The sequence below is a fragment of the Triturus cristatus genome, chromosome 9, assembly GCF_964204655.1.
Source record: "Triturus cristatus chromosome 9, aTriCri1.1, whole genome shotgun sequence".
NCBI lineage: Eukaryota > Metazoa > Chordata > Amphibia > Caudata > Salamandridae > Triturus > Triturus cristatus.
The window spans coordinates 899,303,837-899,330,993 of NC_140592.1; the positions used below are offsets into that span (position 1 = coordinate 899,303,837).

At 45.4% G+C, this 27,157-nt stretch overlaps 1 protein-coding gene across 1 annotated transcript in view; it reads right to left on the bottom strand.

The window, feature by feature from the left end:
* Window positions 1-27,157, bottom strand: part of VRK1 (VRK serine/threonine kinase 1) — a 309,962-nt gene that overhangs the window by 141,045 nt on the left and 141,760 nt on the right. Inside the window, exons 5-9 of the mRNA XM_085626433.1 lie at window positions 23,918-24,005; window positions 16,844-16,952; window positions 16,667-16,759; window positions 15,631-15,763; window positions 13,915-14,035 (exon numbers count right to left, since the gene is read on the bottom strand). Of these exons, the coding sequence (XP_085482559.1) occupies window positions 13,915-14,035; window positions 15,631-15,763; window positions 16,667-16,759; window positions 16,844-16,952; window positions 23,918-24,005 (544 nt within the window). The remainder of the gene's footprint in view (window positions 1-13,914; window positions 14,036-15,630; window positions 15,764-16,666; window positions 16,760-16,843; window positions 16,953-23,917; window positions 24,006-27,157) is intronic.

Genomic DNA, 27,157 nt, shown 5'->3' on the forward strand with positions numbered 1-27,157 from the left:
TACAATGGGCAACTTTGTTGACATCATCTGATGTAACCTATATCTTAGACTCCTCGTTGCAAACTCAGAATTTCTTACAGTATGAATTTGTTAATCCTGCTCCTCTGTCTATACGCTCACTCGAGGACTACCATTGTATCATTTTTACCGACGGTTTTGTGCAACGGGTGACCAGATCAAAACATTCTTACTCGGCAGCTTGCGCAGTAGTGGCGGGTACCATGGTGAACTGTGAGTTTACGTCCAGTGTCGTGCACACACAGGCAGTAGGGACTGTACCGCCCAGGTGGCGGAGCTACGTGCTCTGGTGCTCGCACTGGCGTTTGCTGATCCTAATGCGACTGCTTTAATCGTAAGTGACTCATACTACTGTGTTCACTCTTTTAATAAAAACGTATTCTTTTGGTCTCAGAATGACTATCGTGATTCTAAAGGCAGCACAATTAGGCATAAAATGCTTTGGGTTTGAGTCGCAGAGCTTAAAGAACGTCTGCCTCTCACACAAGTAATTCACAACTCTTGGCCACCAGCGCGTAGGAGTACACACGGTTGGTAACAGTTTGGCTGACGAAGCAGCTAAAACTGCAGTAGCCACTTATTTAGTAGCAGCAGTAGCTAGACCCATGACTAAGATTGATGATGACATCTTGGCAGCTATAGCTGCTACAGAGAAGGGAAGTAAGTACCCACAGGATTTCCCTTCAAAATACTCTTATCATTTAAGTCCCGATAAATTTCCCTATATGAGAATTAATGACGTTGGTGATAGGTTAATTCCCAACCAGGACTGCAGACAAGTTTTGATAACAGCCGCGCACGAAGGCATGGCCTCGGCTCATGCAGGCGTTTCGGCGACTGTCTCTATCTTACAGCAACGTTACTGGTGGCGTGGGTTAGTTGCAGTTGATTCGTGCACACGTTTTCTATGGGTTGGCCACAACGCAGTGCTGACGCACGAACTGTCATCAGGGATTTGCACGTCTTTGTGGGAATTTTTGCATGTGGCACTTTTCGTTTGGACTATGGTCCCACGTTCGCCTCTAAGGCATACAAGGATGCTATGAGGTCTTTGGGGGTGCAAGTCAAATTTTCATCTCCATACAGGCCTGAGGGCAATTCAGTTGTGGAGCAAATGAACTGTGACTTGAAGCAATCCTTGACAGTTAGAGTTATAGGTACTGGCAGGATTTGGTTCGCCCATTTGTATAGCGTACAACGTGCACTAAATAATCTCCCTAGAAGATCTCTGGGTGGGCGGACCCCATACGAAATGCTCTTTGGCATAAAAATGTGTGTTCCAGACCTTGATGGTCTAGACATGGCGGCTACGGCCGCGTCTTTTGACGTAGATAATCATACTGATGTGTTACAGAATCTACAAGAGGCTCGAGACAGTCTTGCAAAGGAACATTTACCCTCCGCCACTGAAGCAGCGCTGCAGATTCCGGTAGTCAGCTGGCTACCCAAGATCGAGACCTGGTCCGTGAGAAGGTGGAGAACAAGAAAGTGTTTGGCCGCTCTTATCGTACACCTGTCCCAGTGCTTGGCATGCAGGGTATTCATACAGTCATTTTACCACCACTTCCTGGTCACAAAGATAACAGATACATCTCGGTGGTCAAACTACTTTGCCTGGTCGATTCTACATAGTATGACATCTGCTGCTTCCTGTCCAGCAATATCCAGCAATACAGTCTTGGCCAGTTCCAACAACATCAGGCCTGACACTGCCATAGAGATGACCGCTGTTACTGATCCTTTGCTAAACCCTCCAGCTTGCAGTCTTCATGAAGAAACTGAATATACGTATCCCGCTACAGAGTCATTGCCTGGTTTGCTTGACAACACACTGAACCAGTCGCGTTTTTCCTTTGACTCCAACTCCATATCATCGAGTCCCCCCTCCAAATTTTCTATTTTCGTCACCTGGTTTAGAAGAAATTATATGGTTCCTCCTTGGACATATATTTGGTTGGTGCTCATCGCCATTTTTTGTTCATGTCGATTGGATTTGTGACATTTTTCTTCTTTTTAAAAAATGGTCACTACCTCACTGAACGCTCTGCAGTTAAAATAATTGATGGAACTTCATGAAAAGGGACCTGACTTTTGTCAATATCTCTGCCTGGCCAGTTGCGGATGGGATCGTGTGGGATGCAGTGAACTTCCAAATTCATGGCCCCACAGAGGTGGTTAATGTTCCCACTGTACTTCGTGTTTTTATGGGGGATGTAGTGAAATTGAACATACGCTCTGATGATTGGGACGTACAAGCCGTTGAATCTTTATTTTCGGATTTAAAGTATTACGCTGTATTTAATACTGAGAATTTGTATTTAAATACTGCAAATGATGCGGATTTATTTTGTTACTAACATGTTGGCCATCATTACCTGCATAAAGCTAATACCTTTAGAAATGTTTTTAATTACACACAATGGGAACATTGCCCAGATCCCATTGAAGGCAGTTCTAAAACTGTTTTGAAAAAATTTGTATATTTCACGGATTTCAATATTTCCAACCGGCTTTCATTTTATTTCAAATTGAATACTACGTCCACTTTTAAGGTCGTGCTCACCCACACTAAATTAGTGTATTCCAAATTCTTTATTGATCAACTGGCAGTGGGTGGTTATGAGCTATGGAAGAATACTGTAGATCTTAAGTCTGTTTGAGGTTCTAAATTCTGGCAGGTGCAAGGCTCTGAAGCTTTGCATCTTGCATGCCTTGTCCCAAAACAGATCCAATTTTTTAATAGTTCGATTTATCAAACAACCTGTTTCGGTTTGGCCACTGCTAAACAAATGAATACACCTATAATACCTCCACAGGCTCCTTATGACACCTGGGATAATCATACTGATTTAACCATTGAGGGGTTGCAATTGTTGCTTCCCAATAATACTTTTAATATTTCTAGTCTGGACCCCCAGGGTCAGTTGGTTGGGCAAACAAGTTCAGATTCTTGCCAACGCCGTTTTCTAGGAAAGGCCCCAGGATACATTCAGGATAGACCTGATCCACGTTTTTCAGACTCTCATTCAGTCACTATCTATTCAGTAGGAAAATTATGTCAAAATTGGTTCCATGGGATTACATGAACACGTCATCGTTATTTACGCCATTTAACTTGAGAGATAAACAGTTTATGTCCACGAAGGATTCCACATACACTATGTTACATATTGAAAATTTAGAAACTTTGCCTTTTTCAGTTGCTGAAACCAACTCTGCAGCATGGCTCATCCATGGGGTAATCACTTTGTCATTTTCCTTGTTTAAATTTAGTTCATGTATGAAACATTATCCCTTGAGCCGCTATGAACCTTTAGGTAGTGCATTTCTACACTAGGTGTGATCTTTACCATTCACATACAGATGCTTGCGGGATGACAAAGAGGTGTATCTCACTGGAGAACCATGTGGTTCCTCACCTGATCATTCTCTTGCATGCAAGAATATACAATTGCACGGCGCATGTAATTTATCGCCACCTAATCTAGTGTGTATTTTGAAGGGTCATCCAGAACCAGCTATCACATCAACGTTTACCCTGCTAGCTAACGGTAGTTATTTGCTTTTAAATAATGAAGATTGCTGCGGCATGCTTGCTGGCATCCCTTACATTGTAACAGCCTCACAGTGTGTGGTTTGTTGTAAAAGGAATATGCTACTTACCAGTATGCATCTGTTCTTGGCATGTAGAGCTGCAGATCTACACACGTGTGCATAGATCGCCATATGGTGTTGGGCCCGGATGTTTGCAGTTTGTTTTTCCTCTTGGAAAGTCTTTGGAAGTCACGAGGTCGGTGACTCCTCCTTTGGATCGTATTGCGCATGGGCTTCGGCTCCATCCTCATGTTTTTCGCCAGCAGGGAAAGATGGAGCGTAGTAGTAACAGTGAAGATGCCTATGTGTGTGCTATCTAAATAAGATAAACTGGGACAGATACAGGTAGCCGGGGAGGCGAGTGGGCGTGTGTAGATCTGCAGCTCTACATGCCAAGAACAGATGCATACTGGTAAGTAGCATATTCCGTTCGAGGCATATGAGCTGCAGATTACACACTTGTGCATAGATTATATAGCAGTACCCACAGTTAGCGGCGACCACCCGTATCTGTTGCAGTGGTTTGAAATAACGTTTTGAGTACAGCCTGGCCCACACTAGCTTGTTGCTTAGTTTGCACATCTACACAATAGAGTTTGGTGAAAGTGTGCGGTGTTGACCATGTAGCTGCTTTGCAGATATCATCTAATGGGATGTTCCCTAAGAATGCCATGGAAGCCCCCATTTTTCATGTAGAGTGGGCTTTCGGGGGAATGGATAGCGTTCGCTTTGCTTTATGGTAGCAGATTTGAATGCAGTTTACAATCCACCTAGCTATCCCCGATTTTGAAATGGGGTTACCTTTGTGCGGTGGAGAGAAAGAAACAAACAGTTGTTTGGTCTTACGGAAAGGTTGTGTTCTTTGAATGTAGTAGAGTAAGGCTCGTTTGACATCCAGTGTGTGAAGAGCCCTTTCTGCAACGGTCTGTGGTTGCGAGAAAAATACTGGTAGTTCTACTGTTTGGTTTAGGTGAAAGGGAGAAATGACTTCAGGTAGGAATTTTGGATTGGTACGGAGAACAACCTTGTTATGGTGCATTTGGAGAAAGGGTTCTTGAATGGTAAGTGCTTGTATCTCACTGACCCTTCTAAGGGAAGTGATGGCTACAAGAAAAGCGGTTTTCCATGTTAGGAATTGTAGTTCGCATTTGTGCAGAGGTTCGAAGGGAGGCCCCATTAGCCTTGTGAGAACGATATTTAAGTTCCACACAGGTGAGGGTGGCACTCTGGGGGGAATTATTCTTTTAAGGCCTTCCATGAAGGTTTTGATGGCAGGCACTCTAAAGAGTGATAGATGTTGCCTGTTTTGTAGGTAAGCTGCAATAGCTGCGAGGTGTAGTCGAATGGACGTGTAGGCTAGGTTGCACCTTTGTAGGTGGAGTAAGTAGCCTATGATGTGTTGAATGGACACGTCCAGTGGATTGATGGTGTTGTTATGGCAATAAACAACAAAACGTTTCCACTTAGCGGCGTAGCACGCTCTAGTGGTAGGTCTTCTAGCTTCTTTGATGACGTTCAGATTTAGGTATCCGAATTCTAGGATTTCAGGACCAAGATCACAAGGTTGAGCTGCGCTGGGTCCGGGTGTTTGATCTCTCCATGGTTCTGGGTTAAGAGGTGTAGAGAGAGGTGTAGTTTTTGGTGCGGTACTACACATAGTTCCAGCAGTGTGGTATACCACGGTTGTCTGGCCCACATTGGAGCTACTAGGATTAGTGTGAGGGAGTGTTGTTGTAGTTTGCCCACCACTAGTGGAATGAGTGGGAGAGGCAGAAAAGCGTACGCAAATCTGCCTGACCAGTTCATCCATATCGCATTTCCTTTGGACAATGGGTGTGGGTATCTGGCGGCGAAGCTTGGGTATTTGGCATTTTCGTGGGTGGCGAAGAGGTCTATCTGTGGATGCCCCCACATTTGAAAGTACGGGTGAAAAACTTGCGGGTGAAGCTCTCACTCGTGGATCTGTTGTGTCTGCCTGCTGAGCAGATCTGCCACTGTGTTTTGGACTCCTGGAACATGCTGAGCTAGGAGAAAGATTTTCTGGGTTATTGCCCATCTCCATATGCTCTGTGCTAGGTGAGAGAGCTGTGGAGAGTGTGTGCCGCCTTGTTTTTGAATATAATACATGGCTGTCATGTTGTCTGTTCGGATCAGGCCTGCCTTGCCTGAAATTTGAGTTTGAAAAGATTTTAGGGCTAAGAAGATTGCTAGTAACTCCAGATGGTTGATATGGAGTAACTTTTGTTGAGGTGGCCACTTGCCCTATGTGGTGAGATGTAGTAGATGAGCTCCCCAGCCGGAGAGCGATGCGTCCGTTGTCAGTACTATTTGAGGAACCGGGTCCAGGAACGGTCGACCTTTGGAAAGGTTTGTTGTGTTCCACCACTGCAGACAGCGATGGGTGCGACCGTCTACCAACACCAGATCTGTTAATTGACCCTGGGCCTGGTTCCATTGGCGCGCTAAGCACTCTTGAAGAGGTCGCATCTGGAGTCTTGCGTGAGGCACTATGAAAATGCAAGAGGCCATCATCCCTATTAGTTGCATAAACACTCGAGCTGGAAGGGAGTGTCGTACTATGAATTTTGTGCGTAGAGCTTGAATGCTTGCAATCCTGGCAGGATTGGGGTAGGCTAGTGCTCTTGAGGTGTCTATGGTGGCACAGAGGTATTGTTTTATGTGGGATGGTTGGAGATGGGACTTCTGGTGGTTTACTGTGAAGCCCAGCTGGTGGAGTAGTTGAATGGTGGTAGACGTGTGTTGTACACACGGATTGTATGACCTGGCTTTTATCAGCCAGTCGTCTAAGTATGGGAAGACGTGGATGTGTTGTCTTCGCAAATGTGCTGCTACCACTGCTAGGCACTTGGTGAATACCCTTGGCGCTGTTGTGACACTTTGAATTGGAAGTGTTGTCCGTCCACTACAAATCTGAGGTACTTCCGGTGAGCTTTGTGCACTGGAATGTGGAAATAAGCATCTTTTAGGTCTAAGGTGGTCAAAAAGTCGTTTTGGGAGAGGAGCGGAAGTACCTGCTGAAGCGTTACCATATGAAGATGGTCGGAGTGTATGTATGTGTTTAGGGGCCGGAGATCTAGGATGGGCCGCAGAGTCTTGTCCCTTTTTGGTATGAGAAAATATAGGGAGTAGACTCCCATGTTTTGTTGGTTGGTAGGAACGGGTTCTATTGCCTGTTTCTGTAGGAGGGAGATTACCTCCTGCTTTAGTAGTATTAAATGTTCTTGTGACATTGGGCGCTGCATGGGTGGAATGTTTGGGGGGTAGATATTAGTTCTAGGCAGTAGCCTGACCGAATTCTTTGTGTTACCCATTTGTCTGAGGTGATGGTAGCCCAGACGGGAAGGAAATGTTGGAGTCTGCCCCCGACCGGAGTGGAATGGTCTAGGGGGAGCGGGGGCGGGGGGGGGGGGGGGATGGGGGGGCGGGGGGGGGGGGGGGAGTCATTGGGTACACGTTGAGGCTGAGCGGGCGTGGTTTGTTTTGCCTCTGCCTTTATTATTGTTACCCCTATAGCCGCCTCTTTGATAACCCCTCGTGAAGGTGGACTGAGTGGGGGATTTGTATGAAGTGGACGCGGTGTCTGAGGAGTAGCCTCTAGATGTACTTCGAAAGGAAGAGCGGCGAAAGGAGCGTCTAGGAGGGTGTGACTGTAAGGCTCCCATGGACTTCGCCGTATCCATATCCTTCTTCATTTTTTCTAGGGCCTCATCCACCTTTGGGCCAAATGGATGTTCCTGGTCAAAGGGATGGTTAAGGATGGAGGCTTGTACCTCCGGTTTAAACACTGATATTCTTAGCCAAGCATGGCGGCGGAGGACGACGCTGGTATTAATGGCCCTGGAAGCTGTGTCAGCTGCATCTAAGGCACAGCGTATAGAGGTGTTAGTAATAATCTTATCCTCTTGAATTAGTTTGTTGGCCCTAGCTTTATATTTTTCAGGGAGGTGGTGCATTATGCTTTCTAACTCGTCATAATGTGCCCTGTCATATCTGGCCAATAGCGCTTGAGTATTGGCGATACGCCACATATTGGCTGCTTATGACGCAGTGCGCTTTCCTGATGCGTCCAGTAGCTTTGACTCTTTGTCAGGTGGTGGCGCTTCGCCTGACGCCTTGGAATTTGCCCTTTTACGTGCAGTGGACACCACTAGAGAATCTAGTGGCGCTGGCCCTCTGATGTAGGAGGGATCTGTGGGGGCAGCTTTGTATTTCTTTTCTATGCGTGGGTTAATGACCCTGGCCCTAACTGGGTCCTTAAAAACTTCTGGCGCATTTTTTACCACTCCTTTAAGCATAGGTAATATGGAGGTAGACCTATCTGTGGTGTCGAATGTGTCGAGGAGGAATCTTCCTCCACGGGGTCGGTATGCAAGTCTACCCCGTGATAGTGTGCCGCCCTTTGAAGTAGATGGTGGAACACCAATGAGTCTTCTGGTGGAGATGGTCTGGAGGGGTAAAGGTCATCTTGTGGGATATCAGGGATAGTGTAGTCGTCCCATGGGTCTGGGGATCCTGTAGGAGTGGGGTCCCCTGTGGGTCGGTCCTGGGGGACATCCCCTATGTCATCATATGGGTCCCCGTGATCATCGTTGGAGAAGGGGTGGGAGAACGATGAGGTTGGGGTGCAGAAGGCAGAGGGGGTAGAGGGGGTGGAGAAGGTGGAAGATTTGGGGAAGTTATTCTCAACGGAGAGGTAGCAGAGTCCTTCCTTTTTGGAGGCGGAGGTGGAGCAGGCTTCTCCAAATGTCTCTTTTTGGAAGAAAGTGTTAAATGTCCAGTTTTTGGATCCTTGGTGAGTGTTTTTTGCAAGGGATCCGGTGTAAATAAGTCCGGTGAGGCTGGTCTGTCCGTCGGCGCCGGGGCCGTTGGCTTTTTAGGCTTTTCTGTGCCGGTTCGTTGTTTGGAACCTGGTTTAGGAGCCTCCGGATGCTTGGTCGGCGCCGAGATGGGTTTCGGCCTCGAAGTGTCGGTGCCGGTGGCCTTGTGTGCTTTGGTCGGCACCGAAGGTGGTGACGGTGCCGAAGAGCTGGGACTCGACCCAGAGTGCTTCGGTGCGGGGCTCGGTGTCGATATGGAGGTCGGCTTCTTTTTTGGCGCCGAAGCGTGTTTATCGGCACCGAGGATAGGCTGGCTCGAGCCCAAGCTGCTGGAAGGCTTGCTTGGCTTCTTCACCGGGCCCGAAGGTGCGGTGTTGGAAGTAGTGTCCTTGGTCTTGCCTAGGCCCGGAGGTGAAGGTGTGACCGGAGCCTTTTTTGGTGCCAGCAGGGGTGTGTGGGGGGAGAGGGGGGATCAGTACTCACGACCCTCTGCGCCGGGGTGATGTCCTCCACATCTGAGCCGTCAGCCTCGGAAGCGCTGACAAGGCCCTCTTCGGTGTAACGCTCTGAAGCGTCAATGCCTTCTCCGAAGAGGTCGTCCGGAATTGTCGTCGAGGAGTGCGCCATAGTTCTTCTGGCTGTTCGGTCCCGAATAGTCTTTTTTGACCGGGAGGACTTACACGCCAGACAGTCTCGAGCCTCGTGTTCAGGGGAGAGGCAGAGATTGCATACCTCGTGGAGATCGGTGTGGAGTAATTTGGACCCACATCGATGGCACTTTTTAAATGGAGTCCTTTGCATTGGCCAGGACCGAAGCTTGGAGAGTCCTGAAGGCCGCCGCCGCCGCCGACTGGAACTGAAGGTCCGTGCCGATGAGAAGGCGCGTCGAGTGGGGGAGACCGCGATCGAAACAATACCGCGGTTTGGGGTGAGGATTGCTCGTCGACTGTCGAACTGGAAGCTGTTTAGAACCGGAGCGCGAAGATTACATCCGAGCCCGATGGCGGAAAAAAACAATCTGAGTATGGAGCCGAAGCCCATGCGCAATACGATCCAAAGGAGGAGTCACCGACCTCGTGACTTCCAAAGACTTTCCACGAGGAAAAACAAACTGCAAACATCCGGGCCCAACACCAGATGGCGATCTATGCACAAGTGTGTAATCTGCAGCTCTTATGCCTCGAACATGTGCTTTTTCCATCCCCGCATGGGAGGCTCGACATCTCAATTTGGCCTTCCATTCCGACCTTGAAGGCAGAGTTCAACAAATTGAGCAGAATAAGAGTGTTATTGTCCCAAAAAGAAGTTGCTCTCACATCAGCGCAGGAGACCTTCGTCCTTCACGTGGCTAACACCCGTACAGAGGTACATGCGCGTCTTAATATCGATCTCTCACTACATTTTGGGGTGTTGATTCACACCATCTTCAATGCTTCTAACACAACAGGCATTGCCCATTTTGTAAGGCTGTGGGCTCTGGCCTTGTGACCTCTTTTCAAACTATATTTGGTGTAATACCAGCATTTATTCATTCTATTTTTTCCAGCGTCTTCGGTGGCTTGCCGCTGTTACTTGCACTAGCCGCTGGAGTCCTGTTGTTAATTTGCTTGCTCCAAAATGGATGCTCTCCCTGTGGCACCACACAGCCGGGACCGACTGCTGCTGCTCCGTAGTCGTATGCTTAAATACTACGATACTTTGCCACTGGCCACTCTGAGCGTGGCTTATGGATTGTCCTTCCGTTTTGGTTATTTCACTTACGTGCAACTAGTCTTCCATTGCCTGGAATGTTCGTTCGAATGAGCATTGGATCTTTGCCACTCCAATATGGGGTCTCCTGCCCCGGATTATGACCAGCTAATGAGTCCTCTAGTGGCGCATGAACTGGAATGTTCTGGTGTTGGGATTATGGCCTGCGCTGCTGCGCTTGGAGTTTTAACGGAATGGGAGGTCATTGCAGCTGCACATGATTTCCTACAACAATGTTTTCTTGAGGAACACGCAAATTGTCCACTGATGGTGCAAGGAGCTTCCATTGTTGATGAACAGGTATGTACATTCTCTTTGCTGGAATGGATGGCTACTCTCTTTTGACGATATCAATGACTTCCTCTTGGAGGCTGTTGCTACATACTGCTCATACACCTTAATAGATTAACCAGGATGACTACCATCATCTGCTGGATAGGTTTTGTAATTTTTTTTGTTTTCGCTTTTTTCCATCACATTGAGTTTTTACACACGAATTGGTGCACCGTTTAACTATTAGTCCAAATTTGACTGCTGCTCTTAATTCTTGCTCCCGCTTACGTGAACTCTATTTTCTATTGAGTCCACTGTCGGTTGGTCCGACCAAGGGGAGGGTGTAGTGAGGAAATGGGGTCAACAGCAGACATTGCTAAGTTAGCATGAGCAGTATAAGCTTAGCTGCCATTCAGTCGCTTTTGCACACGTTCTCGTGAAAAACTTTGCTGGCGCTGCTTCACATGACAACTGTCTACCTTTCACATATCAGTCTCTGGCAGTCAGAAAATTGCGGGAAGCCTTAAATAGCAGTTCGAGGAACCAGTCCCATGTCAGATTGTGTCAAAGAGATAATAAATTGGTACTGGCCAAACGCAAGTCCGCCCTGAAGGAAGAAGCATGGAGGAGGTTAGTTGAGGCTAGTACGTTGAGGAACAGCTCTAAATTCTGGAGTATTGTCAATAGTCCACTTCTAAATCATGATGAAGGCAGGGCAGTAGGTGCACATATCACAGAAGACGAGTGGGTACTCCATTTTGAAACTATTTGAGAGCCCCGTCAAGCTTAATCGATTGCCAAATCGTAGGGCAGCTATCTTGGATCTGGTGTTTAGTACAGAAGAGATCGAGGATGGTATTGTTGGGCTCACTAGCAACAAAGCCCCTGGACCCGACGGTATCCCCCAGATTCTTTTCAAATCAGATGCATCCTTATGGGCTCCTGTCCCTACTGCGGTAGTTAACGATGCGGTTCGGACAAGTTGTCCTGGGCTACCTTGACCATTGTGCCAGTCTTCAAAAAGGGTAAATTGGGACAGCACACATTGTTACAGACCAATTTAGTTGCTGGACTCTGTGGTTAAGGTGATGGGACGTGTGGTCCTAGAACGGCTGACGAGCTGGGCAGTGGAAGACAATACGTTAGCAGATGTTCAGTTTGGGTTCCGCCCAGGCCGGTCTACGGTGGCACAGTGCCTTAACCTAACCATGATTCTTAAATACACGGTTGCCCGCTCTGGTACCATATATCTGGCAATCATGGATCTGTCTTCCGCGTTTGATCGTGTGAATAGGACCAAACTTTGGCAGATCGGGGTAGACAGGAACACAGTTTACTTTTTAGAAGACCTACATCGTGCCACCAAGGCCCATGTTAGATTCTCGCAGGATTTAAGATACCAAAGTTACTACGGAGAGGTGTACGTCAAGGGTGCATCTTAGCCCCCTTTTTGTTTAATCTATACATCAATGATTTAGACAAAGCCTTATTGTTGACGGGGGTAGATTATCTGCATGTCGGTCAACGTGGTCAACCAGTCCTTTTATACGCGGACAATGCGGTCCTTATTTCAAGGACCGCTAGGGGGCTGCTAGCCTTGCTTGACGCATTCACTGCCTTTATGTCAGAGCGGGACCTATCTATTAATGACTCTAAAGCCTAAGTTATGCAGTTAGGCACACAGCCCAAAAGAATCCTTGTAATTCAGAGTTGGCTCTGCTAAAGTACCCCGCACTAATGTTTTCTCTTATTTAGGGGTTGTAATGGATGAGCAGTTGAAATGGGCCCCTTTAAAACAAAGAAAGAGGGGAGACTTGGTGCGGGTGAATGAGGCCATCTTTAACTTTGCTTTGAAATTAGGTAAGAGACCCATTGCAGCTCTTTTAAAGATCCATCAGGCCAAGGGTGTCGCAACAGCTTTTTATGGTAGCGAAATATGGGGGCACGTTACCACAGTTGATCTGAAAGTAGCTGAGAATGCTTTCCTGAAACGTTTACTGGGCGGTCCGTGTGGTACACGAAGAAATGGGGGTGCCTTAAGTGACTTATTGGCCCTTTGCCCCTTAACGTTTTGGATGAAAACTTGGTTGAGTGAGGTATCTTCGTTGAGCCAACTCATCTTAAAAGAACGTATGACTCTTGACCATGCTCTCCAAATACCTTGGCTTAGATACATCAAAAGTAGTTTTGCAAGGTTAGGAAGACTTGAATTGTATACTAACCCGGAATTGGTAACCAAAAAAGACATGGGATTAATAAGGGAGTCCTTTTGCAGTTTAAGGAAACCTGAGAGGGAAGAGCTGGAGCTGAAGAAACCCAGTGTTCGTAAATTCTTAATGTCAAAAACAACACTGTCAGCTGAACCTTAACTTTTGGGGCTTTTAAGTATTAATGAACGGTTTTTATTAACCAGGTTTCGCCTGGATTTTTTTCATCTCTTGTTGGCCATCCCGAGGGGGTGTGGCAGAGGCCAGTTGAAAGCACCCTGTGGCTGCGACGGAGAATCTCAACATGAAGTGTAGCAGATCCTGTGATTTTGTAAGTTTTATGAAGTCACTCGAAAAACTTTTATTTTCCCGGTTTAAAAGAGGATGAATTTTAAACAAGCTCGGCAAGCTCTTATTTACTTACAATTGTTGCATGATAATTGTATCTTTTATGTTCTCAGTTACCTGAAATCTGCTATGAAGGCCAGGGCGTGCTTTGACTAAATGTTAGTAATGGTTATGGTTTACGCTACCCCTGTGATATATACACCCTAAAAACAGCCCAAGGATCCCTTTTTTTAACTGTTTAGATTTTTTATCGAGGGTTCATGGTACACATATTTATCCATGCACTTCAGGTTTCGAACTATTATGAACTTTTATGGCAGGTAACTTAACTGTGATATGTTGTATAATCATTTTATGAACTGCTATGTATCGAGAACTTTTATGGTTTTATATGCTGAAACTGAATAAAGTTGGTTGATTGATTGACTGGTATCTTCATCATGTAGTCCCTTTGAGTCGTGTTTAAAGGTTAACTGAATATTTATAATACAATGCAAGAATGATTCAAGAATGTTAAACCAGGCAACGCAACACTAGGAGATCGCAATTCAGTGCTGAGGTTTGAGCAACAAGCAGACATACAAGTAAAATAACACCAAGTTACCTCAATAGCATATCTGAATCATTTAGGTAATGGACTTCCTTGATCATGTGAATTAGAGTGTGAATTATCATATATATGCAATGAAACACTTAAGAATTAGGCAGATTCTTCCGATAGGTATATATATATTCAGGCATTTTTTCGATGTGTATGTCCACAAACTTCAAAAGCCTTAAAATGTACATTCTTTGCCTTAATTTAGTACATAGCATTTCAAATTGGTCAACATGCTAGCACCCTCATACCATCATGAAAAAAGAAAATTGGCAAAGATATGTCCCACCTTATTTTAGAGTCCCGTACATAATTTGGATCTTTCAGGTTGTCCTCCCAAGGCAACCCACCACAGAGCCACTGGATCATACAGTACCCAAGTATTTCCAGATCACCACGACGAGAAGGAGCTGTGAAAAGGACAGAACTTGCGAGTTAAACAAAACAGTGGTTAGCACAAAGAAAATTAGTTTTCCTATTAACTAACACACACACACACACACACACACACACACACACACACCACCCCCCCCCCCCTACACATTAGGAATGTACTCCACACCTAGCAAAGACCGATCTAAACTCAGTAGCATACATCATTAGTTTACTGATAATACTACATGCTTACAACACAATCTATAATATTAATGCTAATGAGAGGGGGTTGGGGATGTAAACCCAACACCATGAAAGAGTCCTGTGTAAAAAGTTACATCAGACAGATTCAAAAATGTGCCTATGCCTCGGAAAAATAACTTCATGAATTTATTCTAGCAATTGATGTTAAAATACTTGCTGGCATGCATTCTCACATCTAAACCATCCAAAATGAATGGTGTTAATTGATACTCTGGGGAGTATGCTACATGCAACGAAGTTACCAAAATGCAGCCTAGAAAAAAAATATGTTGTTGAAAGCATGCTTTCCCATTATGAAACCAAGTACATTTGCATAAATTGAGCAATTTAAGTAGGGGTGTCTCCCATGTTTACTTCCATAATAAGATTGTCTTCAATAGAACAAACAAGAAAAAGGCTGAACAACTAGTCTGCCAGTAATTCCAGTTTGGTGTGGTCCAGGGACCCCTGGGGGTCTGAAGATACTCAAGGGGTCCATAACCACTAAGAAAATTAAATAATATTAATAGATCAATAAAGTGTACAGAAATAAAGAAGCAAAACTTAAGGTATTTCTGTAAATGTTAAGAAATGTATAATTGGAAACTGAAAATTAAGTTGGTATGCTCAGATTGATTTGTGGGAGCAGTGCAAGTGCATCAAACAAGATACAGTATGGACGATGAGTGGCCTCAATTGATTTAGAACCTTCCCATTAAAATTAAAATTTTAAAATTTACTTATAACATAAATAAAATATTTCAGCATTCCTTTGAAGAATGCTTGTGTTTGTATTTTTGTGTATGGCTTTCCGTCTCAAATCATGAAATAGCTTAGGCCAGACCCCCCGCTTCCAGTATTGACTCAGTGGGAGTGTTCTTGGATTCCAGTAATGATTAAGTGGGGGGGGGGGGGGCATTGCAGTACACTATACATTTACTAGAACCTTCTATTGCTCTAGAAGTTCTTTTCCAAATTAAATGTACTCAATAAGGACATGTTGGTAAGTCAGTTTTAAACAACTGCTCTTGAACCTAAAAAGGAAGGTCAAAAACTGTTACTTAAACATCATTCACAGAAATGAATAAAATCGGCCCTAAAACTTATAACAAAACTTTATTTAGGAATTTTGATAAGGTAAACTGCTACTGGCAATATAAATTTCATTAAACGCAAAACCCCCAAAACACCTAGCTAAAGGCATGTTACGTAACCAAAAATGGCTTAGTTAGTATGCACCAAACTCTTCAACCGTATAGACACTGAAAGACTGGCATTTGAGCAAAGAAAGTGTCAATGTTCAGCAGTATTATGGGAAAAAAATGGGACTGAAGAACAGCTAAAGTTTTGCACTTTTCCTTTCTACTTCTGCAAAATGTTTTCATACCTACGCCCTTGTGTGCATCAATACTGGTATATTCAATGGTGCCATCATGACACCTCTTTGGGTCTTCTTTGTATTCCTTGTGTACTCCTTCAGGACAGTACCGGTATGCCAAGCCATAGTCCACCAAATACACCTACAGTATTACATACAAAAAATTATATTACATATAGTGTCAACATTGGTAATTCCCGTGATTAAACTTAAAGATTTACCAAATTTCTCCCCGCCACCAACCACAACTTCAAATATTGTCTTTCCATTCTGGGTTTCAATATACATGGACAAATAGAAATAATTAACTATTTTCTAAATATATCCCTCTGAGAAAATGATATCTTAGTATCCCAACATTAAATAAAATATGTAGCAGCCATATAAATTTTAGCCAAGCAATAGCAGTCAATACGTTTCCCCGGGGAGCAACAGTTCCCGATAAAAACATTTCAAAACACAAAATCTCACCAATATTTAAAGATTCCAGCGAAAATAATAAAGTTAAACTACTGAATATCAAAAGAATAAAAAAGGCACATCAAAAGGCTTTACTAGTGGAAAAAATGACAAGTCAAGAAAGGGCAGTCATTCTCTAATCTTAATAGACAGAAATATATAAAGGTCTTAAAGGTGAAGAAATGCAACAAGAATTGAAAAATAAAACAATTCTGTCACTATTATACTGCTGCCGATGTTCTTTGAGGAGAATGACACCCATTTTATTTCATTTCTTGCATATTCTCTTTTTAAAAGATAAAGCTTATTTTACTTTTCAATTCAATTAGGAGTTATAAAAGGGTTTTCTCTTTGGAGTAAGAGTATTCGGGATCCTGTAGGGGGAGGTAGTCCGCTATTAGGAATACTGATAATTCCATGAAGGAGAAACAAGCAAAGTAGATTGGAGAAGATAATCATACGTTAAAGAAACACCACTAATCTGGACAATATCATAACATTTTCTAACTTCTTCGATTGTGAAGGAATGCTAGAGCCAAATACAGGCCATTAAATACAGTCCTATACATATCCAAATATGATATACCTGATCAGGATTTTTATAATGCAAGAGAAGGTTTGAAGCCTTGATGTCTCCATGTACATACTCATGTTCATGGATATATTCCAGGATATCAAGCTGTCAAAAACAAACAAACAGAATTAGATACATTAAAAATAAATATTCACAAAACTTTAAAAACAAAAAAGGGAAAGCCCTTACCAGCCTCAAACCTAACTGCAAAACAGTAGAATGTGAGAACACTTTCCTATTCTCTTCATATATCTTTTGTAGATCTTTTCCAAATCTGTCCATTACCATGAACCGATACCTAAAAACAAAAGAAGACCATAGAAATAAAAAATATGAGAAGACCCATATCATATTTTAGTTCTCCGACATGAGGCTTAAAATTTCCTACCATCATTTTACTCCATCATGGGACAAGGCACATGTAAATAAGCAGGACACTTCAGTATGCATGCAGAGGATCACAAGATTTTTACTGGATTTACTTTTGTCAGATTTCAGGCTTTTTGCTGCTATTTCGGTCCGCACCTTTAGTTTCAAGCAGGTTTAATAATTTTCCTTTTGAGATCTTCTCTTAGTTTAGAGTGTCTCTTTATTTTATTACTGATGTCAAGAGGAGTTTGATGCTTTAGGGGCTTCTCCAGCACTACTTTAATCTTCAATCGTGAATTACAATATTGCCAAAGTTTTTTTTTCCCCTTTGTAAGTTTTTCCTCCTATGACCCTCTAAAGGAGAAGCATATCATCTGTGCATTGTATTAGTGTGGCTACAACACACAATTCTTGACATATTGTGATGTCACCTCTCTGGAAGGAGGCGGGAAGAAATTGGGCAAGGTAAGAGTCTGCCCAATATGAAAGGCCGTGACAACTTTTAGCACAAAGGAAGGCCGGGACCTGAGCACCACCTTGTCCGGATGAATGGAAAGGAAAGGAGGCTTACAGGAAAGAGCCTGGAGCTCACTCACTCGCCTAGCGGAGGTAATGGCAACCAGGAAGGCAGTCTTCAGAGTCAAAAGACTAAGAGGACAGTTATGAAGAGACTCGAAAGGAGCGCACATCAGATAAGTTAGAACTAGATTCAAGTCCCACTGTGGCATCACAAACGGAATAGGAGGGAAAAGGTGTTTAATGCCTTTGAGAAATCTATTTACAACAGGGGACTTGAAAAGAGAGGGTTGATCAGGTAGTCTGAGAAAGGCCGAAATGGCAGAAAGATAGCCTTTAATAGTGCCCAGAGCAGAGCCCTGCCGGGTCAAAGAAAGAAGGAACAAAAGGACCTCGGAAAGAGTGGCAGAAAGGGGATCCACAGCCTTTGCTGTGCACCATGCCACAAATGTGTTCCACCTGCAGGCGTATACCACTTTAGTGGAAGGACGCCTGGCTGCCAGAATGACACCATAGACTTCAGGAGGCAAGTCAAAGGGAATCAACTGCCGCCGCTCAAACTCCACGCAAGGAGGTGGAGATTGGACAGATTCGGGTGCAGGACTGTCCCCTGTTGCTGCAACAGAAGATCCTCCCGAAGAGGCAGACGAATCGGGGGATCCAAGCTCATACTGAGTAGATTGGGATACCAAACTCTTCGAGCCCAGTCCGGCGCCACAAGAATGACTTGGGCCCGGTCACGTCTGATCTTCTTCAGCACTCTGGGCAGAAGTGGTATAGGCGGAAAGACGTAAGATAGACCGCAACTCCACTGGCGACTAAAAGCGTCTCCGAGCGAGTGCCGCCTTGGAAATTCCAACGCGCAGAACTGCTGACATTGCACGTTCTCTTTGGCGGCGAATAGATCTAACCAAGGCTCTCCCCACTGTTGAAAGAGACTGTGCGCCACCTCCAAGTGAAGACGCCATTCGTGATCCATCATGCACCTGCGGCCGAGCTCGTCCGCCCTGGCGTTCAGTGAACCTGCCAGGTGTTGAACCACCAGGGAAATGCCCTGATGTTCCAGCCATGTCCAGAGGCGCAGAGCCTCCTGACATAGGGTCCACGACCCCACCCCGCTCTGCTTGTTGCAATACCACATGGCGGTGGTGTTGTCCGTGAACACCTGCACTACGCTGCCCTTGACTGAGGGAAGAAATGCCTTCAATGCAAGGCGGATCGCCCGAAGCTCCAGAAGGTTGATATGGAGCTTGGACACCGCCGGAGACCAGAGGCCTCTGATCGCCACCTCTCCCATGTGGCCACCCCATCCCAGGAGGGACACATCCGTCACCACTGTGTGTTCTGGTTGGGGAAGGGAGAGGGATCTGCCGCTGACCCAATGCTGGTTCATGAGCTGCAACTGCTGTGCAGTGCCCTCCGAGATCTGGACGTGTCCAGAAAGGTCCCCCTGATGCTGCCCCCACTGGAACTTCAGGTCCCACTGCAGGGCCCGCATATGCCATCTGGCATGGTTTATCAGCAGGATGCAGGAGGCCATGAGGCCCAGCAGCCTCAGGGTCATCCTGACAGAAACCCAGGACAAGAGCTGAAAGATCGGAATCATAGCCCAAATGTCCCGGACTCGCTGTTCGGGAGGATAAACCCGAAACTGCGCCGTGTCCAGAACCGCTCCGATGCAAAGGAGCTGCTGAGAGGGTACCAGGTGCGACTTCGGCACGTTGATGGAGAACCCCAGCAAATGCAGGAGGTCGGCCTTAGTCTGGAGGTGGGAGACGACTGCCTGGGGCGAGCTCGCCTTCAATAGCCAGTCGTCGAGATGGGGGAAGACTGAAACCCCTGATCTGCGCAGATGAGCTGCGACCACCGTCATCACTTTTGTGAACACCCGAGGGGTGCTGGTAAGGCCAAAACGGAGCAAGGTAACTGAAAGTGCTCGTGGCCAACCATGAACGCAGGTAACGCCGGTGGGCCGGCAGGACGGGAATATGAAAGTAGGCGTCCTGCAAGTCTAACGCTACCATCCAGTCTTGCGGGTCTAGGGCAGACGAGACCTGAGCCAATGTGAGCATCTTGAACTTCTCCTTCCCGGAGGAAGCGATTGACGTTCCAAAGGTCTAAGATAGGACGCAGGCCCTGGTCCTTCTTTGGAACCACAAAGTAGTGGTAATAACAATCACGACCTACTTCGGGCGTCGGAACGCGCTCGATAGCCCCCTTGGCCAAGAGGACCACAACTTCCTGCTGGAAAAGCCTCAAGTGATCCCCGACATGCAGTGATACTGAGGTGGCATGGCTGGAGGGGTAGGGTAGTCTTGAAGGGGAGGGAGTAGCCCCTTCAGACAATCTGCAGCACCCACTGGTCCGAAGTGATGGTGCGCCAGTGGGGGAGGTGATGGCGAATCTGTCCGCCCACTGGCGTTTGATGGACCTGAAAGGACGGACTAGAAAGGCTTTGCAGTGGATGCCATGGGGTTGGAGGTGGACTGACCCGCCCTGAACCGCGGCCGTGCTGAGGAAGTTGCTGCGCCGGCCAGTGGCCCTGCGAACGTGGTGGGGCACTCCTTCTGCGGCCACGAAAGGAGCAAAAAGCAGAAGGCGGAGGAGGCCGAGTGGCCGACAGGCCCAAGGACTTGGCCGTAGCCCGTGAGTCCTTAAAGCGCTCCAGCGCACTGTCTGCCTTATTGCCAAAAAGGCGAATGCCATCAAAGGGCATGTCCATCAGGGTATTCAGGACATTCCCTGAAAAGCCATCGTGGAAATCGTCCTGCCCAGCGAGTCGGCAGTGTCAAGCCCACAACGAACGGTGAACTTAGCTGCGTCTCTCCCAGCAGCAACAGACTGGGCGAGTACTGTCTGGACCTCCTCCGGACAGCTAGGCAGCACCTGCACAAACGTGTCCCACACAGAGTGGGAATAACGGCCCAAGAGGCATGCGGTGTTCACCGACCGCAGCCCTAAGCTGGCAGATGAAAACAGCTTCTTGCCAAGCTGCTCCAACATCTTGGATTGCCTATCCGGAGGTGTGGAAGGGAACGCGCTTTGGGACGCAGAGGCTTGGACAACCAAGCTCTCAGGAGTGGGGTGTTGGGAGAGGAAAAGGGGGATCGCCCAGAGCCGGGCGATGGAGTCGGGCCACGCTCCTGTCCACAGGAGCCTCTGTGTTGGGCCTGGACCAGGTGCCCAAAAGAACATCAGAAAGTGCGTTATTTAAGGGCAGCTAGGGCTTCGAAGAGGGTGCCGCCGGCTGGAGTACTTCTGTCAGGAGGTTAGTCCTGTCGGCCACTGTAGGGAGTTTGAGGTAGAGGGCCTCGGCTGCCCTACGCAACACCACTGCGCAACTGGCTCCCTCCTCCGTAGCCACTGTAGGAGGAGACAGCATGCCAAGGTCAGGTGAGGTGTCAAGACCACTGGCTTCCGCCAAATCCTCTGCCCAGTCCATGTCATAAGCAAAGTCCTGTGCGAGAGGGTCCTCAGACCCCTCGCAGTCCTCCCCTTCCTCCGAAGTCTGTGGAACAGGCTGAGAATACGGAGGACGGACATAGGGAACAAATACCATCGGCGTCCGAAGCGGCATCGAGCGACATCGATCCGGCACCATGTCCGGTTCAGGGCTGAAGCCGGGGACGATGTCGTCCCGAGGAGCAGCTGACGTCGGAGGCGGTGCCGGTGGAGTCGACGTTGGTGGAGGCGTAACAAGGTCAACCGGCGTCGACCGGGGTCCGATCCCAGATCCCAAGGGGGCCTGTGGCGCCGGGGCTGGAGCCCGTAGAGATGAAACAGGACCCCCAGTCAGGCCCGCGGAGCCCAGAGGCGCAACGGCGGGGCCAGACGGCCCAAAGAGACGGGCCATGGTAGCAAGAAACTCTTGCACCTGGGCAGGCATCGCCGCCAGACCGGGGAAGGGCGGGTAGGCCGGTGGCAACGTCCTAGGCTCCTCTGGAGCCGCAGGGGTGGCACCGCCCGCACCCTCAGCCGCGACGGGAAGTCGAAGAGCGACGACGCTTCTTCGACTTCTTCTTGGAATGCTTCGACTTACCTGACCCAGAGTGCGAAGACTTAGATCCAGAAGAATGATGGTGACGACTCTGCGACCGGTCCCTCGACCTCCCACGGGGCCGTGACCTTGAACGGCGCGGAGCCCACTGCCGGACTTCCAGCAACTTTCGGGACCGCTCCCACAAAGTTTTTGGCGCCATGGTCCGGCAGTTGGGGCACGACTTGGAGTCGTGGTCGCGCCCCAAGCAGTAGAGACACACACGGTGCGGGTCAGTCACCGACATCATGCGTTGACAGTCCCCACAGTTCTTAAACCCGGGCATCCCTACGACACCAGGAGTCGATCGACTCAAGAAAAAAGGAGACAAAAAGCCTAAAAAAAAAACTCAGTCAAAAAATGACTGGGGATACTAGCTCTTCCCGGATCTGCGCTTGCTGGTGCGGAAGAAAGAAAGAACTGAAGTCAGCGCGCGTGGGCGGCGTCTAAGTACTGCCCGCAACGTAATCCCGGCGATCACCACGCCGACAACGGACGTGGAGTTGCACAACGCCACCTACCAACGCTCAGGGGTACTGCTGACAAAAACTTTCTGGATCCAGCCTGACGCCTGGGGTTAATTCTAAGGTAAGGAATCTATCACTACGTGTTTCTTTCAGATTGTCAAATACATAGTGACATGCGGCAGAATTTAGAATACTCATTCTTCCATCCTTTCTCTTTCACGTTTATGGTTTATATGACAAAGCAGGGCTCTATCTTCCCCCATTATTAACCACTCTTATTCTATCATTAAATCCCTAGTTATGGAAACCTAATAGAAAATACTTTTGTTGCCATCCTTATGTTACAATAAAAGAATTACGATTAAGTATAAAGTACTTTTATGGAGAGGCTGGATGGCTATCTGGTTAATAACCTTTTCTCCAACAAACGTCTTCCATTTCAGGAGTTGCAATAGCAGTTTAATCTTCCAGCTTCCTTTTCATATAAATCCAATTTATTAAGTCCCTCTTTTAGATATGCTTTACCAAAAACCTTGAATATTACAACACAGAACAAATAAACTAAGCCCTTTAATGAGAAATCCCTCTGTGGATGTTAAAGGCACTTTAAGATATAAAAAAGGTTACTGTAAGTGACAACTCCGATAACTTGCAGAATTGTTGTGAGGAAAGGGTGTGGATTACATTTTCCCTATTTTAGTTCAACTTTACATTTCTTTTACAAAAGGTTATATCTTCTTACACCTAGCACTCTTCGTAAAATGTAAATGGACAGCTGTTGATATTTTGGAAGCCAAAATGGTGATATTGTGCGTGTGTCTTTCATTATCCTTTAGTTCAATCTTTTTATATACAAGTTTGATACAAAATAGATAAGTATTCTCGTTTCCAAACTTTTTAACAAAACTTGTATTTTCTCTGGGGAAGCAGTGAAAATTGGTCAGTTTGACAGAAACTTTAAATGAGCAGAACTTCTGATTGCCATTGCGTTAAAGGGTATAACACCCAAATGGAAAAGCATTAATATCCCTTTCAAGACATGGTGGATTCTGGTATGCCACAATCATAGATTGTATAGAACTCATCGGTGCAATTGGCAGTCAAATGAGATTTGCTATGGTTACCCTTGACTTTCCATCAAAATCTGCAGAAACTGCTTCTAGATAGATTGTGAGGATGTTTACTCTCTGTGAAATAATTATATTTGCTACCTATTGTTCTGTTTTTTATTGTTGCGCAACTGAATAAGCTTAACGTTTGTTACTAAATGTTACCTGGAGAAAACATGACTAATCCCAACAGCCAAGAATTACCAATAACCACTGGATTAACCACTAACCCTGGTTTCAGGAGTAGCGTGTTATTTGCAGTAAAGTGATTAAACACCTAGTCAGGGGTAGTAAGCGCCATATACATGCAATTACAATTAGTTTTTTTGTATAATCTTTATATTATTATTAGCTAAGGAGCTTGTATTTTGTAATATTTCTGGCTAATTTGATATAAATATTTAGAACATGCTTTCTATTCTTTTGTTAGTCCCATCCCTTTCTCCTTCTTTGCACTCCTTTCTATGTTTAAGTGAAATAAGAAAAATATTATATTTGCCTAAATGTCGTTTAGTCCAACTACATTTGAATATACCTGGTTAAAACATTTTATCTCTTACTGTGCCAGTGTACAATAAATTAATTGGTATTTTTATTGGGTTCATTTTTTTTGGCTCATATTATGGATAGATTACTGTATGCTTGGTTCAATTTTCAATCAAGTTTCTTAAAAAAAAAAAAAAAGCACTCAGGTGGAATACCGACATGAAAGTGAGCAGCAAAGACACAAAATTAAAAAGGCATTTCAAATCATGTCAAATATTACCTGTTTCCATTTTTGTCATGGAGTCCCGATCCCCAGTACTTGGGAACACCAAGGTACTTCAATTTATTAGCTGATATCCATTTCTGAACTAAATAACACGAAAACAAAATCATGCCTTAAAATCAGCAGCACAACTGAAACTGAAATATACAAGACGGAGCATGCTTCTACCTTACATACATAAAAGCATTCCTGTAGTAGTAAACACCATGTTCAAAACAATCCATGCAAATTGCTTGTGTAACACAGCATACATGGCCCAAGAACAGAACATCTTCTCAACACTGCATAATATGAAAAAGGCATTTCTAGAAAAAAAAGCCATAGCAAAGAAAAACTAAAAAAAAAAGTTTCGTAAAAAAAAAAAAAATGGATGAGTACATTTGCTGGAGTAAGACATAGCAATGCACTGGCTGAGCAGTACATAGTTTAAATCTCAAAGTTCTTGTCGGGATAGCAGAGATCTTCTACACAAAGGTTTTCAAGCTAAAGATTTAATAATTTATCCAGGTAAAGAAACTATTAAGTTTGCCATACAACCACTTAATAATATATGACAAACTACTGCATGAGAAATGTACCCCATCTTAACTAAAGTACTAGTACTTGCATATACCTGTAACTGTCTATGACTAAGTTCCAGGTTACCGATTGATCTTAATTATGAATATGTACCAGATATTCGAGTGTGTGCCTGAAGGGTTACAGTGTCATTGTTCTACAGCATTGTGAAATCGCAGCATCACAGCACATGAAAGCTCGGTTTGCCTGGATTACATACATTCTTGCAAACCGCACATTTGGCCGAGCAGGCCCGAGTCACAACTGTGCAGAATACAAAGAACATGTTTGCCTCAAGAAGGTTGTGGATGCAGTTTTGTATCATGTTGAAAGGGTCTTAAGATCCTCGTGGACCAGGAGCCTAGGAATGACACGACACAAATAAATAGAGCCCTAAATCTGAGGAATGAAGCAGTAAGAATTTTCTACCATTTTAGGCCCATTGCCCATCAGAAGATGAGAGCCCTGAACACAGCCAGTGGATGACTGGGTTAAAGGCACACAACAAAATGTCCAAGTGATTTCGTGAACAACAAAAAAAAAAAAAAGATAGGTGAAATGCTTGAATTAGCTCTGCCAGTGGTAATTATTCAGGGCTGCATACCCGTCCATTGTTATTATGCAAACCATGCCACTTTAGTCTGGGCCCAGCCACATGCAAATCAGTCTGGAACCTACTTCAATAAGAACAGTCCAATCTGAACTGTCAAGTCCAATCATCTGTGAACCGGAACACAAGCAACCCAAGCCCAGTTACACACTGATTGGGCCTCTTCAGGCAAGTTCAGCTTGATTCCAGTGGCACCATCAGCATGGGACTCGAGTTTTGGCATAAAAGTCTCACTTAGGGCATCACAAGTATTTTTAAAAAAGTGATTTCCATTGCAGAACTGCGCTCCGTGCACATGTAAGACATAGGAGGGTTTAAAATGCCTGTAAGAGCAAGGAATGGAAACTCTGGCACAATGTCTTTACTTTCACATTTTCATGTACAAGGCGGAGGCATTGGAGAGGAAAGAATGCGAACTACGGTTTAAGGGGGTACGGAAAAGGCGTTTGTGATGGGTTGTGATGTGATAGGACCTTTCATATTGCCAGGTTTGATTCGTAATTTTAGCAAGTGATAAACATTTCCAACCACATAACACATTTCGTTGAGATAAACTAATCATAAAACACACAGGAAACAAAGCGAGCAGATCGACAAATCATTAACAGAGGCAGAGATGAGGTTAGAGTAGAAAGCACACAAGTGGGTAGAGGGACTAAAGGTCAGGTAAGTATAATAATGATAGAGAGTTAAAAGAAATGAAGAATGAATGACGGTCGAAAATCGGGAGTGAAGAGTGGATGAATTGGAGAAAGATACATTGTTGACGAGTATAAGGGAACACACTGGTGAAAATTCAATAGGGGAGTCAGAACAGAGGAGAGGGCAGGAGAGCTACAACTCAAAGTAATAGAGGCTGCCATGTACCACAAGAATGTAGATAAGAGGCAGAACTCAAGTATGCAATTAGGAAACCGTTATACAAACGGAGAAGAACATCTCACAAGGTGAAAATTTAATTTTGCCGCTAGTGAACTTTTAGAAATGGGTCCAAGTAGGGACCTTCACTCTAGTCCGGGTAAGTGTAGTACAGAGAAGTCAGGCTAACTAAAGGGCCAATGTGTAATGTATTTGTGTGTGGGGGAGGCGGGGACACACACACACACACACACACACACTTAGAAAAATAGCCAATATTTATCTTAGTATATAAGGCAAGACCAAAATGACAAACATTCAACATACAGAAGTTAAGATATGAATTTTTGAAGGATAAGGAAAATGCTACTTACCAGTATGCATCTGTTCTTGGAATGTAGAGCTGCAGATCCACATACTTTAGCATAGATCGCCATCTGGTGTTGGGCCTGGATGTTTGCACTTGTTTTTGTCTTACAAAAGTCTTTGGAAGTCACGAGATAGGTGACGACTCCTCTGGATGATAGTGCGCATGGGCATCGGCTCCATCTTCAGATTGTTTTTTCGTCAGCAGGGAAATGATGGAGGTTTGTGAGAAACAGAAAAATATGCCCATGTGTGCTGTATTTAAATAAGATAATACTGGAACAGATCAAGGTAGCCGGGGAGGTGGGTGGGCATATGTGCATCTGCAGCTCTACATGCCAAGAACAGATGCATACTGGTAAGTAACATTTTCCGTTCGAGGCAGATGAGCTGCAGATCACATACTTTCGCATGGATAATATAGCAGTACTCCTCCTTAGCGGCGACCACCAGTATCTGTTGCAGTAGTTTGAAATAGTGTTTTGAGTACAGCCTGGCCCACACTAGAGCTTGTTGTTGCGTTTGCACATCTACACAATAATGTTTTGTGAATGTGTGCGGTGTAGACCATGTAGCTGCTTTGCAGATGTCATCTAAGGGAATGTTCCCTAAAAATGCCATGGAAGCCCCTAGCTTTCTGGTAGAGTGGGCTTTAGCAGGAACGGAAAATGTGCGTTTTGCTTTGTGATAGCAAATTTGTATGCATTTGACGATCCATCTTGCAATACCAGATTTTGATATGGGATTGCCTTTTTGTGGTGGTGAGAAGGACACGAAAAGCTGTTTTGCGAAAAGGCTTTGTTCTTTCAATATAATATAGGAGTGCTCTTTTTACATCTAGAGTA